The sequence below is a fragment of the Oreochromis niloticus genome, linkage group LG5, assembly GCF_001858045.2.
Source record: "Oreochromis niloticus isolate F11D_XX linkage group LG5, O_niloticus_UMD_NMBU, whole genome shotgun sequence".
In the NCBI taxonomy this organism is placed as follows: Eukaryota; Metazoa; Chordata; class Actinopteri; order Cichliformes; family Cichlidae; genus Oreochromis; species Oreochromis niloticus.
In genome coordinates this window covers 28,569,684-28,582,688 of record NC_031970.2, presented here as the reverse complement: position 1 = coordinate 28,582,688, position 13,005 = coordinate 28,569,684, and the positions used below count along the sequence as shown (strand labels likewise).

The window sequence follows — 13,005 nt, the reverse complement described above, 5'->3', positions numbered from 1 at the left end:
TCAACATACACATCCTTTATTGCATTCTGGCGATGTTTCTTTTTAATAATGAGAGGGTCATGTTGAGGGCCCCAAGCTCCAACTCAACTCAACGACAGCTCTGTCAGGATCACCTCAATTGAGGGGGTCCTTCAAGTTCAAATTCTCATGTTTGAAATGTTTTTTTCTAAATCTCGGTTGTTGTTTTTTTCTGTTTTCTGTTTATTTTATTTATTTATTTATTTATTTATTTCAGACTGGCAATGTGATAGCACTGTGACATGTAAGGTGAGAACCAGGTTTGAGTACCATCTGGTCTATGGAACTTGGTCTCCCCGTGGAAAAGGCGGTAGTTTTACGGTCTCCCCTGCAGGGGGCACCATTGTCCCATTATTACCGCTGCACCACAGAAGAAGTAGCCCAGTTGCTTCGTGCCTGTGACGATGGCGGTCATCTTGAGGGGAAGTTTAGTAACGTTGTTCAAGGTGAGAGCACAAATTATGTTGACGAGCTTTTTGTGTAAATAGAAAAAAATGTCTGCTTTAGTCATATTTCATATAAACGCAGCAAAGAGACGTTTACGCACTGTGTTGTCATGTGTTTCTTACGTGAATGCTAATCACCATGAGCTTCATGGACGTCTGCATTACTGATAGAACGATTCTGAAGTGTTTTTCCTTATCTGGAATTATTTTGCTGAAAATAGTTCTCGGTTTGTTTTGTGTGTCAGTAGATACGTGCCTTAATAAGACATCCTCGTTAGTTGAGAAGGTCAGCTAAATTAGCTTAGCCTCCCAGCCTGTGTCAGTAACCTCCCTGTCCTTAGTGAACAGTTAGCTACTGCTACTCGTGGGGCTAATCACAAGCCGAGAGACTTGAAGCGAGCAACTCAGACAAGGTTTAGTTTTCAGTCAGATTTCTAGGGGTCAGTGCAAATATATTCAGTGTCTTACTTTAACCTGTAAGATTGCTGAGTTGGCCTTTTAACTTGTTGCCTACAGGTAAGATGCGGGTGAGGGTGATAATCATTCAGGATCACCTTGAAATATACAAACCGGTGACAAAATAAATGAAGAGGACGACAACATAAAGTCTCTTAGTAATAGATTCTGGGGCAACACATACCACCAGGACAGCTTTACCATGCATTGCTACTGATTCCTAAAGTTTCAGGAACTCTTTCTGGATGGAAAACCACTTTTTTTCCTCATTGTGGTCGCACAGAGTGCTGTTTTACCCGTCGACCCAACACCTCCCGTAGGGTTTTCAGCAGTTGACTGACCATTATTCTCAACCACAATTTTTCATACCATTAACTAATAAATTTCCCATAGATCCAAATGCAGATGTAACTCTTCCCATTGAAACATTAGTACTAGCCAGTACAGAGCCAGTAGAAAAAAATGTCTTTAGCGCAGTGCGAAGCTTGTGTCACAGGGATTATTTATATGTATACTGACTTGATTATTTGGACAGATGTAATCTGTGGATCACCTATGGCTCCAAGAAGAAAGCTCCTCCTCATTCTTTTTGTCTTGGTGGTCAGCAGACAGTAACATCTTCTGATGTTGTAGTGTACTAGTTAACACAATTCACCCAACAAGCCAAAGATTGTGTCAGGAAGGGCATCTGACGTTAAAATTGGTAGAGCTACCCATTGTTGCACGAAAGTTGCTGTTGCTGCTGCTGCTTATCTCCACTATTGTAAGGCCTGATTTATACTGCTGTCGTGAATCTTTGTAGAGTCCACAACGTAACTTACTTACACAAGTGGCCAGTGTCATTGACGACATTTATGCTTGTGTGTGCTGTATGATATGTTAATTACCTTGTGGACATCTCCTGGTAATTTATATGCAGTGGCAACTGGTAGAAACAACTTAAAATGTTGGGACTTTTTTCCCTTGTCGGTCCTCACTTTAATCAATTGCTGATTGAAGCATAAATTCCTATTAACAGTATATGGATGGCAGAAAATAAGGATGGCATAACTGGTCTTGTTTGAGACCGATGCTCCTGGCATCTGTGCTCAAACAATGATCTACAAAGTCTTCATCTTTCAAAGTCACAAAGACCTTTTCTTATTGCCATTTTTTATTAATACAGAATCACCTGGGCCTGCTTAAAATGTTCATATATGCCTCCAACCCTGATTGGAGTTGTGTTATGTAGTGCACCTGTATGGAAACATCTGCATTTGTTGTTTCTTTATTTACGCAGATTTTTTTTTTCTCTCATTTATTTGTCTGTGTGTATTTACACAAAAACTCCTACTGATGTCTTCCCTCATAAAATGCATCTAGGCATCATCCTGAATAGCAATATGCATGAAATTACTATAATATTAGATGAAATGTAATTTATAATATTATATACTGTAGGTACCTACAGTGTTGTACCATCATTCTCTCTTTCTGACTAAAACATGCTTCTCATAAAGTTGAGCTCACTGGTCATGACATGATGAAATGAGTGAAATAGGAAAAGACATTCCTGCTACACAAAATTGTTCTCACTTGGTGTTTTTTCTAACAAATGTCTGAACACAGGCGCATTCCCCCATTTTTTTATTCCAATAATTTCTAAATGTCTTTATGTTTCTACCCTCAAAATCTTGAACAGATCTTTGTATATACACACTGTGGAAAAAAGTCAGAAGCTGTAACAAGCAAATGCTGAATGTAACAGATGTGGAAAAGTGATTCTGGTGTTGCTTGTTATCAAAAAAAGTTCTCTTTGACCAATTGGACACTAACAGACCTCTGACCAAGGATCAATGACCTTGTCATGTTTCAAGTAGGCTAGCTGCTCTTTCAACTTCTCTTAGGTCCTAAAAAGTTACCACAAAATGTATAATGTAAGTGCACTGTTTGGTATATGTGCATATTGTATGTATGTAGTATATCTGCCCATATCATCACCAGGACGCCTTCTATCGATCACATCACACCTGTCCTGCAGCAGCTTCATTGGCTCCCAGTCAAATATCGCATCAATTTCAAAATACTCTTGTACACATTTAAGGCTATTCATCATCTCTCCCCTCCATATCTCTATGACCTGGTTCAGATCACCATCCCATCTCGGTGTCTCAGATCTTCTTCTCTTTCTCTCTCTGTCCCCTCTCCCCGTCTTGCCACCATGGGGAGCAGGGCATTTAGCTGCTCTGTTCCTCGACTCTGGAATTCCCTACCTCCTGATTTAAGAAATATCACTTCCTTCTCTCTCTTTAAGTCCCAACTCAAAACTCACTTGTTCAAAATAGCTTATCCCACTTAACCTCTCCACTCTGCTATTTTAAATTTGTTTTATCCCTTATGCTTTTATGATTGTGTAAACTGCCTGCTTTTGTTGTTTTTATTATTCTGCCGTGTAAAATGTATTATTATTATTATTATTATTATTATTATCATCAGATATTATTATCATCAAATATTATTATTATTATTATTATTAGCAGATATTATTATTAGTATTATTATTATTATTAGTATTATTATTATTATTATTATTACATCTACAAGCCCATAATAGTTGAGAATCATTGATATACTCAGTGGACTCATATTATCTACCAATCTGTTGGTATCATCATGCATAACAGCTGATTAAAACAATTAAAACTGTAAATAGGCTGGAGAAACACCATTCAATAATGTTATGATTGTTGACATTGCATATGTTGTCCACAAGAAGGCACTCTGCAGCTTCCCAGTTGGAACAACCAGTTGATCCAAACTAACTTGGGCAGAGTTGAGCTTAAATGAGTATATAAACAAACATAAATAGATTTAATTAACATGAATCTGTTGTGTCTGAAAGGGAAAAAAAATCTGCAAATATATTGAAATATGGATCCTGTATCAGTTGAGCTATCGATATTAGGGTCTTTAATGTGTTGATAAGTAATAGTATTAGAGAGTAGATATATGGGTTTATAGTATACTGCAGTGTTCTTTGTAATACTGTACCTAGTAAGTGTACCTTTGTTTCCCTCCTTCAGAGCCTGGTCGGTTCCAGGTGTCCACAGTTGGCCTCTCGTCCACTGAGTGTATCTGCTGGTCTCTGTAGTCCAGAAACACCACCCGCCCGTGCTGATGCTACTTTTAAAGTCACAATGGTGCCAGGGGATGGAGTAGGACCTGAACTAATGACTGCTGTAAAGGAAGTTTTTAAGGTACATAAGATTGACGATGGACTCATAACTGCTTTTTATCCTTATACCAAACATGTTGTATTCAGTATATCAGGTTTACTGATGATTTCTTATATTAAATGTTAAGAAGCTCCTTTTCCATCTAGTTGTGTTTTGCAAATAATCTCCTCGCTTTACTTTTTCTAAGAAATCATTTTAAATATGGTGCTTAATGTTAAAGTAAAATAGTGGATTAAAACTGAGTAAGATTGTCATTCTTTATGTTGATTTCTGATCTTTTAAGAATGATTTTTGTCTTCCCCATTTTTCTGAAGGCAGGTGATGTCCCAGTAGAATTTGAGGAATTCCACATGAGTGAAGTGCAGAACATGGCCAGCAAGGAAAAACTGGAACAAGTGTTGACCTCTATGAAGAGCAACAAAGTTGCCATTAAAGGTGGTCTTACTTCCTTTAATGCTTTGATTTTTCTCTCATAGAAAAATTTAATCCAGTAACAAGAAGCTGTTTTAAATGGCTGCACTCAAGTAGTCTGAACTGCAGTGTATTTGTGCTTTAACATGTTGGGGCATGTTATCTTATTTAGGAAAGATTCACACACCCATGGAATTCAAAGGCGAGCTGGCTTCATATGAGATGAGATTAAGGTAAATGACCAAATAAAAAATTGTGCGTTATTATTTGCATATGTCACGTTTAAAAATAACTCTACATCCGTCCACTCCCCAGGCGCAAGCTGGACCTGTTTGCTAATGTAGTTCATGTAAACAGCCTGCCAGGCTACAGCACTCGTCACAACAACCTGGACCTAGTCATCATCCGTGAACAGACTGAGGGGGAGTACAGCTCCCTAGAGCATGAGGTAAACAGTACTCTTACTCACTGCAATCAGAGCGTAAACAGCAGTTTTACACCCACCTGCACATATACTGGAAGGTTTGTTTAAGGGTTTTGAAAGAAGCATTAAACTGGGCATCAGAATATAGTTAAGTCACAGAAATATTAATTAAGCCAGATTTTGATTTGTCCTTTACTTATGTTGTGGTTCTTTAACTCTCCTATTTATTCGTTTTAATATGAAACCTAGTTTACAGCATGATTATTTACACTTAGACCTCAAAGACTGTCTACAGTCAAGTTATGTGGGAGATTGTTGTTTATAGAACATAATGTATGTGTTCATTTTCTTGCATGACTCTTCGGCAAAATATATTTAACCATATGTTGTTATCCTCTTGTGTTTTCCAGAGTGTAACAGGTGTGATTGAATGTCTGAAGATCATCACCAGAGAGAAGTCACGCCGCATCGCCAAGTTTGCCTTTGACTATGCTACCAAGAAAGGGCGAAACAAGGTCACTGCTGTTCACAAAGCTAACATCATGTGAGTAATTTTTTTTTCTTTTAAAGAAGGCTTTGTCTTTGTTATTGTCTTATTTTGAAACCATGTATCTCCATTAAGGCTAACTAGCATTACAGTAACTCGTGTCCTCATGTCCTCGTATCTTATTTCAGGAAACTCGGTGATGGCCTGTTTCTGCAGAGCTGTGCAGAGGTGGCACAGCTGTACCCCAAAATCAAATATGAGAACATCATCATTGATAACTGTTGTATGCAGGTATAAACAGACTTGCAGTTCCTTCCCTTTGCCTTATTATTATTGTTCTTATTATCCATTACTCTTCAGATTAAATAAGTGAATGCTGTCTTTTATTCCTAATTGTATATTTATAACTTAGCGTTTGCTAGAAGTGCTCCATTAAAAAAAAAATGGAATAAATGAAGACCTGCACTTTGATTTCACTGCAGTAAATGACCATAGTATGCTCGGCTAAGCACAGCTGATTCAGGTTTAAACTTGTCATTGTATTATTCTTCTGCAGCTGGTGCAAAACCCTTACCAGTTTGACGTGCTGGTGATGCCCAACCTATACGGTAACATTATTGACAACCTAGCAGCAGGGTTGGTTGGAGGAGCAGGAGTTGTTCCTGGGGAAAGCTACAGTGCAGAATATGCTGTTTTTGAGACTGTGAGTTTCCAAAACCTCTCACTTGTTTGTCTTTTTGTTTTGTTTTTTTCCTTGTCCTGATTTACTTAAAAGTCTATACTTTTCCTTTTTTTTATTATTATGTGTAGAGTTCTTATGCAGATGAGCATAAAAGAGAAAACAGTAAACTGGGCTTCTGTAGAAAATAGTGTTATGAATTGATATTTATCACTATTAATGGACTGTTGGTTTCTCTGCCCAGATCCTTATACTGCAGTTTTTCATTTCTCGTATCATTTTTTTCTTTTTCAGGGTGCACGCCACCCATTTGCACAAGCTGTTGGAAGGAACATTGCAAACCCCACAGCCATGCTGCTCAGTGCTGCTAACATGCTCAGGCACCTCAAGTGAGTCACCTTCTACAGTTTTATCATAATGAGTATACCAAATTTTACACAATAGCCTCAAATTGTCTGTCCTAACCCAATATAATCATCAAGATCTTAAACAACCTCAGGCAGCTCTGTTTGTCTGAATGCGGACATGTGTCTTGTCACCTGTTCACTGTGATTATATTGTGTTGCAGTCTGGAATACCATTCTCAAATGGTGTCAGATGCTGTCAAGAGGGTCATAAAACAGGGCAAGGTAAGTGTTAGCTCTGCCCAGTCTGTGCCTACTGCTGCATGCAGGCTTTGAATGAGAAGACCACCACTATGGTATATAAATCCAGAAGCATTAACATTATTAACACCAAAAGAGCTGCTTTCGCTGTATGTTTTTACTTCCACTTCTTCAGCACCTCTAGCAGAGTAAAATAACAGCTGATAGCTCTGCAATATGTGGGCATATAAAGTCAGTCAGACTTGTATATTCTAAATCTATGATCTTGGTATTGTGGGTCAGTAACTGCTGTCTTTGTGTACACAAAGTGTCAAAGAGAAGCTCTAAAGAAAATGGTGATAGAAACTTAATGTAAATCATTGATTACGGTGTGCCTTGCCTTAGATCAGCTTGCCTTAGAGCTCTGCCATGCAGTCTAAGGCCAACAACATCATCTCAAATCTCAGTAGTTCTTGGCCTACAAATACCTCATCCTAACTGCTTGTATAGTATACCATAGTATGTTAAAGAGCCTTTGAATTCCTGCATTTAAGTCACTCTTAGCTCCTCTTTTTCAGTGCCTTCCTTGCTTAATTTTGTCCCTCTTTTACATGTTCAGGATTGTATGGATTTGTTAACAAAATTATGTTGTAAATTCCTTTTTAAACTATTTTGGACTAAAAAGCTGCGTCTGCTCCGTACTGACACTAACATGCACTGACACAAACATACACATGAAGTTGGTCAGCCTTTGTCCCCTAGATGATGATAATAAACACCAGCTTACAGGGTATTTTATCATTAAATTATTATTATTTTTATTATTACATTGTCTGAATGCTCATTTTCTCCCATCTCCTTTAATTTCCTCCACCTCCTTGTACCCCATTGCCATCTGTTTGTGTGTGTATACATTTGTGTGTTTGTGCACATTCCAGGTACGGACACGAGACCTTGGCGGATACTGTACCACTACCGATTTTGTGCATGCTGTTGTGGAAAACCTGCGTCACCGACCCATTTGCTAAGATATTTCATCATAGTCCTCGCTGACTGACTCCTTTTTCCCTAAATCTGGACGTTGTTCTTAACATGGTCTGGATGCATGTTAAGACACCCTCCCCACCCACCCACCCACCCCAAATGCCAGCTCACTGAGAGCTGTGCTACACATTTCTGACATAAGTTGCATCATAATGACATTGGTTCTGCTGGCTTGCTTGTAGATCCACTTCCGTTAAGCTTTGACATCTGTTGATTTTGGATTAAAAAGTATACCTCATGAGGTTTTGCATCACACAGCTAGACCTCCTGTTTCCTGTATTCATGCAGTCTCCTCTGCCCTCACAGTCTTTTGTCCATTCCTTTGCATCTTTTTGTTTTTGGAGTTTAGAGCTGATGAGTTCATAAAGACGATTTCTTCGCACATTGTTTTTTTTTTATTTTATTTTATCAACTTTTATTATTAAATGTTTCTTCCTGTCCCATCAGTCTCGCATTTCATTGGAAATTTGCTGTAAAGCCACCAGAGTCTTTTAAAAAGTTCGTATCACCTTTACTCTGAATTGGTCTAAAAACTGTAACTATAACGCAGTAACAGTATAACGCTGCTACAAATTACTGCACATTTAAATAAAACTGTAATTTCATTATTGCAGCACTATAAATTCAACTATTGGTGCTGGGATCTCCTGTTCACTGTAACCTGGTGTAATTAAAAACATAATTGGCAGCTGTTGGGGAAACTGATATGAAAGATCAATATCTTTGTGCACCAAAAAAATTTTAATGGCAGCATTAGCTTGCATTAGCCATTCACAATCAAAGTCACCATAGTTGTAGCATGTAGTTTGTTAAAAAGAGTTATTTAAGGACATAGCAGAGGAATTTGTTACATGATTTTACAGAGATCAGCTATAACATTAAAAACATTAATATTATTTGGATCCTTACTGTGGTGCTGCTCCAAGCGCTGACCATCAGGCTGTGGACATGGGACCTGTCCTGTGGTGTCTGACTTGGATGCTCACAAAGGTTCCTTTGATTTGTTTTGGTGTGATGCAGTGTAGTCAGGGAGAAGCTGCTGCTGTCAGGGAGTGTTGTCACCTTGGAAGGGTGTGTCTCTTCTGTAAAAATGTTGGTGGGAAGCAACAAAGAAAACCTCCCGACAAATGCCCTCACAGCACACTGATCAATGTTATTTACATTTTAATTGGTTTTGATGTTTTGGCTGATTGCTGTATGGAGTTTCCTGGTTTAGTCTTCTTTCTTTTTTTTCTTTTTTTTCCCCACCATAAAGTCGGCACAGTTATAACTGCTACACTAAGGTTCAATCATCCAGTCCATCTCGCTTTTGGTACCATTTTGCATCAATTTGAAATGGAAGCTTGCTCACCAAAAATAAATAAAAAAAAATACTTCTTCTTAACAGTGTTTGTGTGTTGACCTTTGACCCAAGTTCCCCAGTAAACGCAATATCATGTGCCTTTAGCCAGCATTTAAATTTAAATATTTCAACAAACCAAGAGTTTCACTCATACTGAACAACAACAACGTAATCTTTCCTGCATCATTAAAATACACTGAAATGCTGAATATGGTCATTTGATGTGTTTTAAATCCAAACCTGGACTGGTACTAGAAATAATGTGGGGCTAGAGAAAGAGAGGAAAGTTCAACTGATGTTTTTTTTTTTCTTTTCATATCATCATTCACACTGTGTTCATTCTGTGAGTACTGCTTTCAAAGGCTCTCTAACATGCTGACCGTGATACAGAATGTGGACATGTGTTTCTGCAGCTGTGCATATAATAACGTGTTGTCCTTATGTTTGCAACAGGTGCGCACTGCAGATCTGGGGGGCTATGCAACAAGCGACGAGTTCACCCGTGCTGTCATTGCTAACCTGTCGGTCTGAGCTTTATATTTGCAGATCTGTCAGCTGCTGAATCGCACACATTTTTAATTAACTTCTTGTCTTACATGCTTGTACGCACATACAGACCTATTCCCCTACATGCTACACGCAGTGCCCTTCTTATCAGAGCAAAATGCAAATGAAACATTGTCCACAATGTTTTATTTTTGCTGTTTTAAAGTTGATATTTAAACACTTAACTTTGCATCCAATTTAAAAAAAAGTGGATTGGTAATATTTTTTCTTTTTTTTCTTTTTTAATTGGTGCAAAGCTTATAATGCTGTTACACTATTTCACACCACTTCCTGACATTCTACTGCCTTGCATGATACTCAAATTTCTACTTAATGATTTTATGTGTAGACATTAACCAGAAGTCAAAACACAACGTATGTATATTTCAATATTATTTAACCCTGAGTTTTAACTTAATGCTTCTTCATTTATGATATATGAATAATAAATAAGAAATGGAATATGACATCTTGCTTGCAGAATCCTTGAATGAACATTATGGAGACTAATGCAGTGTTATTAAAAGTTTATTATGGCTGATGGCACATGTCACGTAGTGGCGTGAAGATCCTAACTCCCTTCCTGTGTCCAAACATATTCATGGTGGTTTTTAGATAATTTAAATGTTGGAAAAACAGAGTTTTTCTGGCTGTGTTGGGTGTATCATGGTACAGTGTATGCACCAGGTCCCCAAGATCATGGACCATTAAAAACATGTTTACGAGACAGACACTCTGTTCAAAGACGTCTTACCATTAACTAACAGTTCAATATCAAATATGATATTTTTTACCTTCATCTATATAAATTATTAATAACTTGTAGGAAATTTTCCAGCTTTCTCTTTACTGCAGAAGGTCGCAAAAGAGTTATTACAAGTCAGTTATGTGACTATTTTCAGAGCAATAGTTTATGGATGAATTTTAATAATAAATTTAAAGCACAGAAGCAGCACTATAATGATGCTTCCTAATGATCTTCTCACACCCTCAGACAACATCTCTGCCTGGCCTTATGCTGCTAGATGAGTGCAACATTTCATAACACTGATCACGTGTACCCTGCCTCTTACCTAATGGTACCCAGGTAGCCTCCAGACATCCCTGCAACCCTGATAAGGATAAGCGGAAGAGGATGGCTGGATGGACTAGAATACACAATTGTGTTTGCAGGAAATTTCAATTGTAGTTATTTATATAAATGATGGTTCTTACACACAAAAGTTAATCATGGAGTTCCACAGGGTTCTGTGCTAGGGCCCAGACTGTTCTCGTTATACAGTCTTCACTTTGGAATTAATATTAGAAAACGCTGCATATACAGATGACACTCGATGTTATAAGCCATGTGATACAAATCGGCTGGTTAAACTGCTGGCATGTCTTAAACATATAAGGGCCTGTAATTTTGTTTAGTTTTTTTTTTCCCTCTAGCCCACAGTTTCCTATTGATTATTTTATTAACACATTCTCAAATAAACACAACCAACAGCCAAAAACAATGAAAAATATTTTTTATTGAAATTTCTGAATCTGATGATCATTCCGACTGTTGTAGACAGAAAATGAACTATTTACCCTTTACATGTTACTACTAGTTATTTATTAACTTCAAAGTGGCTCAGTAAATTATATTTAAAAAATTGTTACCAGTAAAATAAAAATATAATTAAAAATGTATATTATTTTAGTTAGAAAATCAGTTCTCTACCTACTTATCACTACTAAACCAAGATGTAATACCTGTAAACATCATTAGAAAAGGTAAAAATGTAATAGCCTCAGCAAAATACCTTAGGATACTGCTGACTAATGAAAGGATAAAAATAATAATAATTTTGCTTAAAGGCAAAAGACTATTACTGGATATATTACTGACTAAAATAGCCCAACCATCAAACTGACGTCACATTTCTGTAATATTGCCCCTGGAGAGTTATACTTAAAGAATAATCTGATAATTCCCACTGAAATTGATGTAGATTGGAAAAATAAAGTGGTGTATCATCAATCAGAATAGGTCTCTGGCCCTCAATACTGTGTTGGGTAGCACTGATGGGGACCGCTGCAGTGTGGAAGGTGTAAAGTGGATCTGGGCCAGCAGGTGTCGCTGCGGGCTACAGAGAAACAGCGGAGAAGAGACGGGGCCAGGCCTGGGAATTCGTTCCCCGCTTCCCATTCTTCCTATGCAGACAGACACACAACATGGCGGACTAGAATAGTCGGCCGACGCGCCCGGATACAGCGGATAAACCCTGGGATTTAACATCCAAGAAGGCGAAGAAAATACCCTCCGAAGAGACGCTACAGAAGGGCGAAATTCTATTTTTTTGGAGGGGGCGCTTTCTTTATCCTGGCTTTAGCGGATAAACTGACTGTGAAGTGTTGGCAGTTCGTCCCAGATCGTGCTTCCCTCCTCTGCTATCACCCTGGTCCCCCCCACCTCCACCCCGCTCACACTCTCGGTTCCTGGGGTGTGGAGAAAGGGGCCGGGGTTGAAAACGTGGAAGACAGGATAAATTCCCACTTGGCTTTCATTTTTTCCCCCTTCTTCTCTCGCCTCCCCCCTCCGGCTTCCTTTGGGCTCTACAGGAGTTGTGGTGAGTTTTCTTGTTTTTGTTGCGCAAAGCAGAATCCCACTTGTTACAATGTCGCTCTACGAGCATGTTTCCCAGTGTTGTAACATTGTGTCACCCTCAAACGAGCACTTTCCGCCCCCGTCCCCCCCTCCTCCCGCGTTTTACGTTACATGATGCCGTTATCGTTTGGGGGGGGCTCGTCCACGGAGCAGCGCGGCGTTTAATGAGTTGTGAGCCTCCCTGTAACGCCTGAACATTTCAGAAGTAGCTCGGAGGCAGGGAGGGAAATTTTGGCGAGGGGGGACTCCGAAGAAAGGAGGGGAGGGGGGAAGCTTTAAGAGAGAGTGCGACAACATTTAAGAAGTTGGTTTTGTTGTGCCAACACAGATGCTGTTGCGCTTACGCTGGAACAAAGAGGGGGTGGAGTGGCGGGGAGAGGGGGTTCCAGGGTTGCCTCACTGGAAAGTACACTTTATTGATCAACGCTTTGTTATTACACGTTCAGAGAGGGAGGGAGGGAGTGGAGCTGGCTGGATGACTGGGTGGAGGAGCAAGGGGGGCTTCACGCGACCCACAACAGGAATTAGGTCGCCCCGACGTTAACGTGTATGCTCTGTCAAATCACAGCGGCTGCTTGGTGTTTCTTCTCCTCTTCAAGATGGGGGTCTCACGTGTGTGCTTTCCCAAACTTTTTTCTTTTTTTTAATTATTAATAATAGTCCCCTCTCTTTCTAAGCCTTGGGTGTATCCAAGCATACAATTTTAGTCTTGTGG

The 13,005-nt window shown here is 39.0% G+C and overlaps 2 protein-coding genes across 3 annotated transcripts in view; both read left to right on the top strand.

The window, feature by feature from the left end:
- The first annotated feature begins 307 nt into the window (after positions 1 to 307).
- On the top strand, positions 308 to 10,119 carry idh3b (isocitrate dehydrogenase (NAD(+)) 3 non-catalytic subunit beta). Of its 2 annotated transcripts, none has more exons than XM_003442695.5 (11): positions 308 to 464; positions 3,983 to 4,156; positions 4,450 to 4,570; positions 4,719 to 4,779; positions 4,862 to 4,994; positions 5,381 to 5,514; positions 5,646 to 5,748; positions 6,014 to 6,160; positions 6,431 to 6,525; positions 6,705 to 6,765; positions 9,560 to 10,119. In XM_003442695.5, exons 1-11 carry the CDS (start codon positions 423 to 425, stop codon positions 9,635 to 9,637), a joined length of 1,149 nt encoding a protein of 382 aa, XP_003442743.1. In that variant the 5' UTR covers positions 308 to 422; the 3' UTR covers positions 9,638 to 10,119. The 2 variants fall into 2 exon arrangements, with proteins under 2 accessions (XP_003442743.1, XP_005450374.1); XM_005450317.4 differs by lacking the exon at positions 9,560 to 10,119 and adding an exon at positions 7,659 to 9,172.
- Positions 10,120 to 11,542: 1,423 nt separating this feature from the next.
- The window catches only part of ptpra (protein tyrosine phosphatase receptor type A), a 33,251-nt gene continuing 31,788 nt past the window's right edge, over positions 11,543 to 13,005 (top strand). The window contains exon 1 of the mRNA XM_005450318.4: positions 11,543 to 12,252. The gene's annotated coding sequence lies outside the window, so the exon portion shown is untranslated. The remainder of the gene's footprint in view (positions 12,253 to 13,005) is intronic.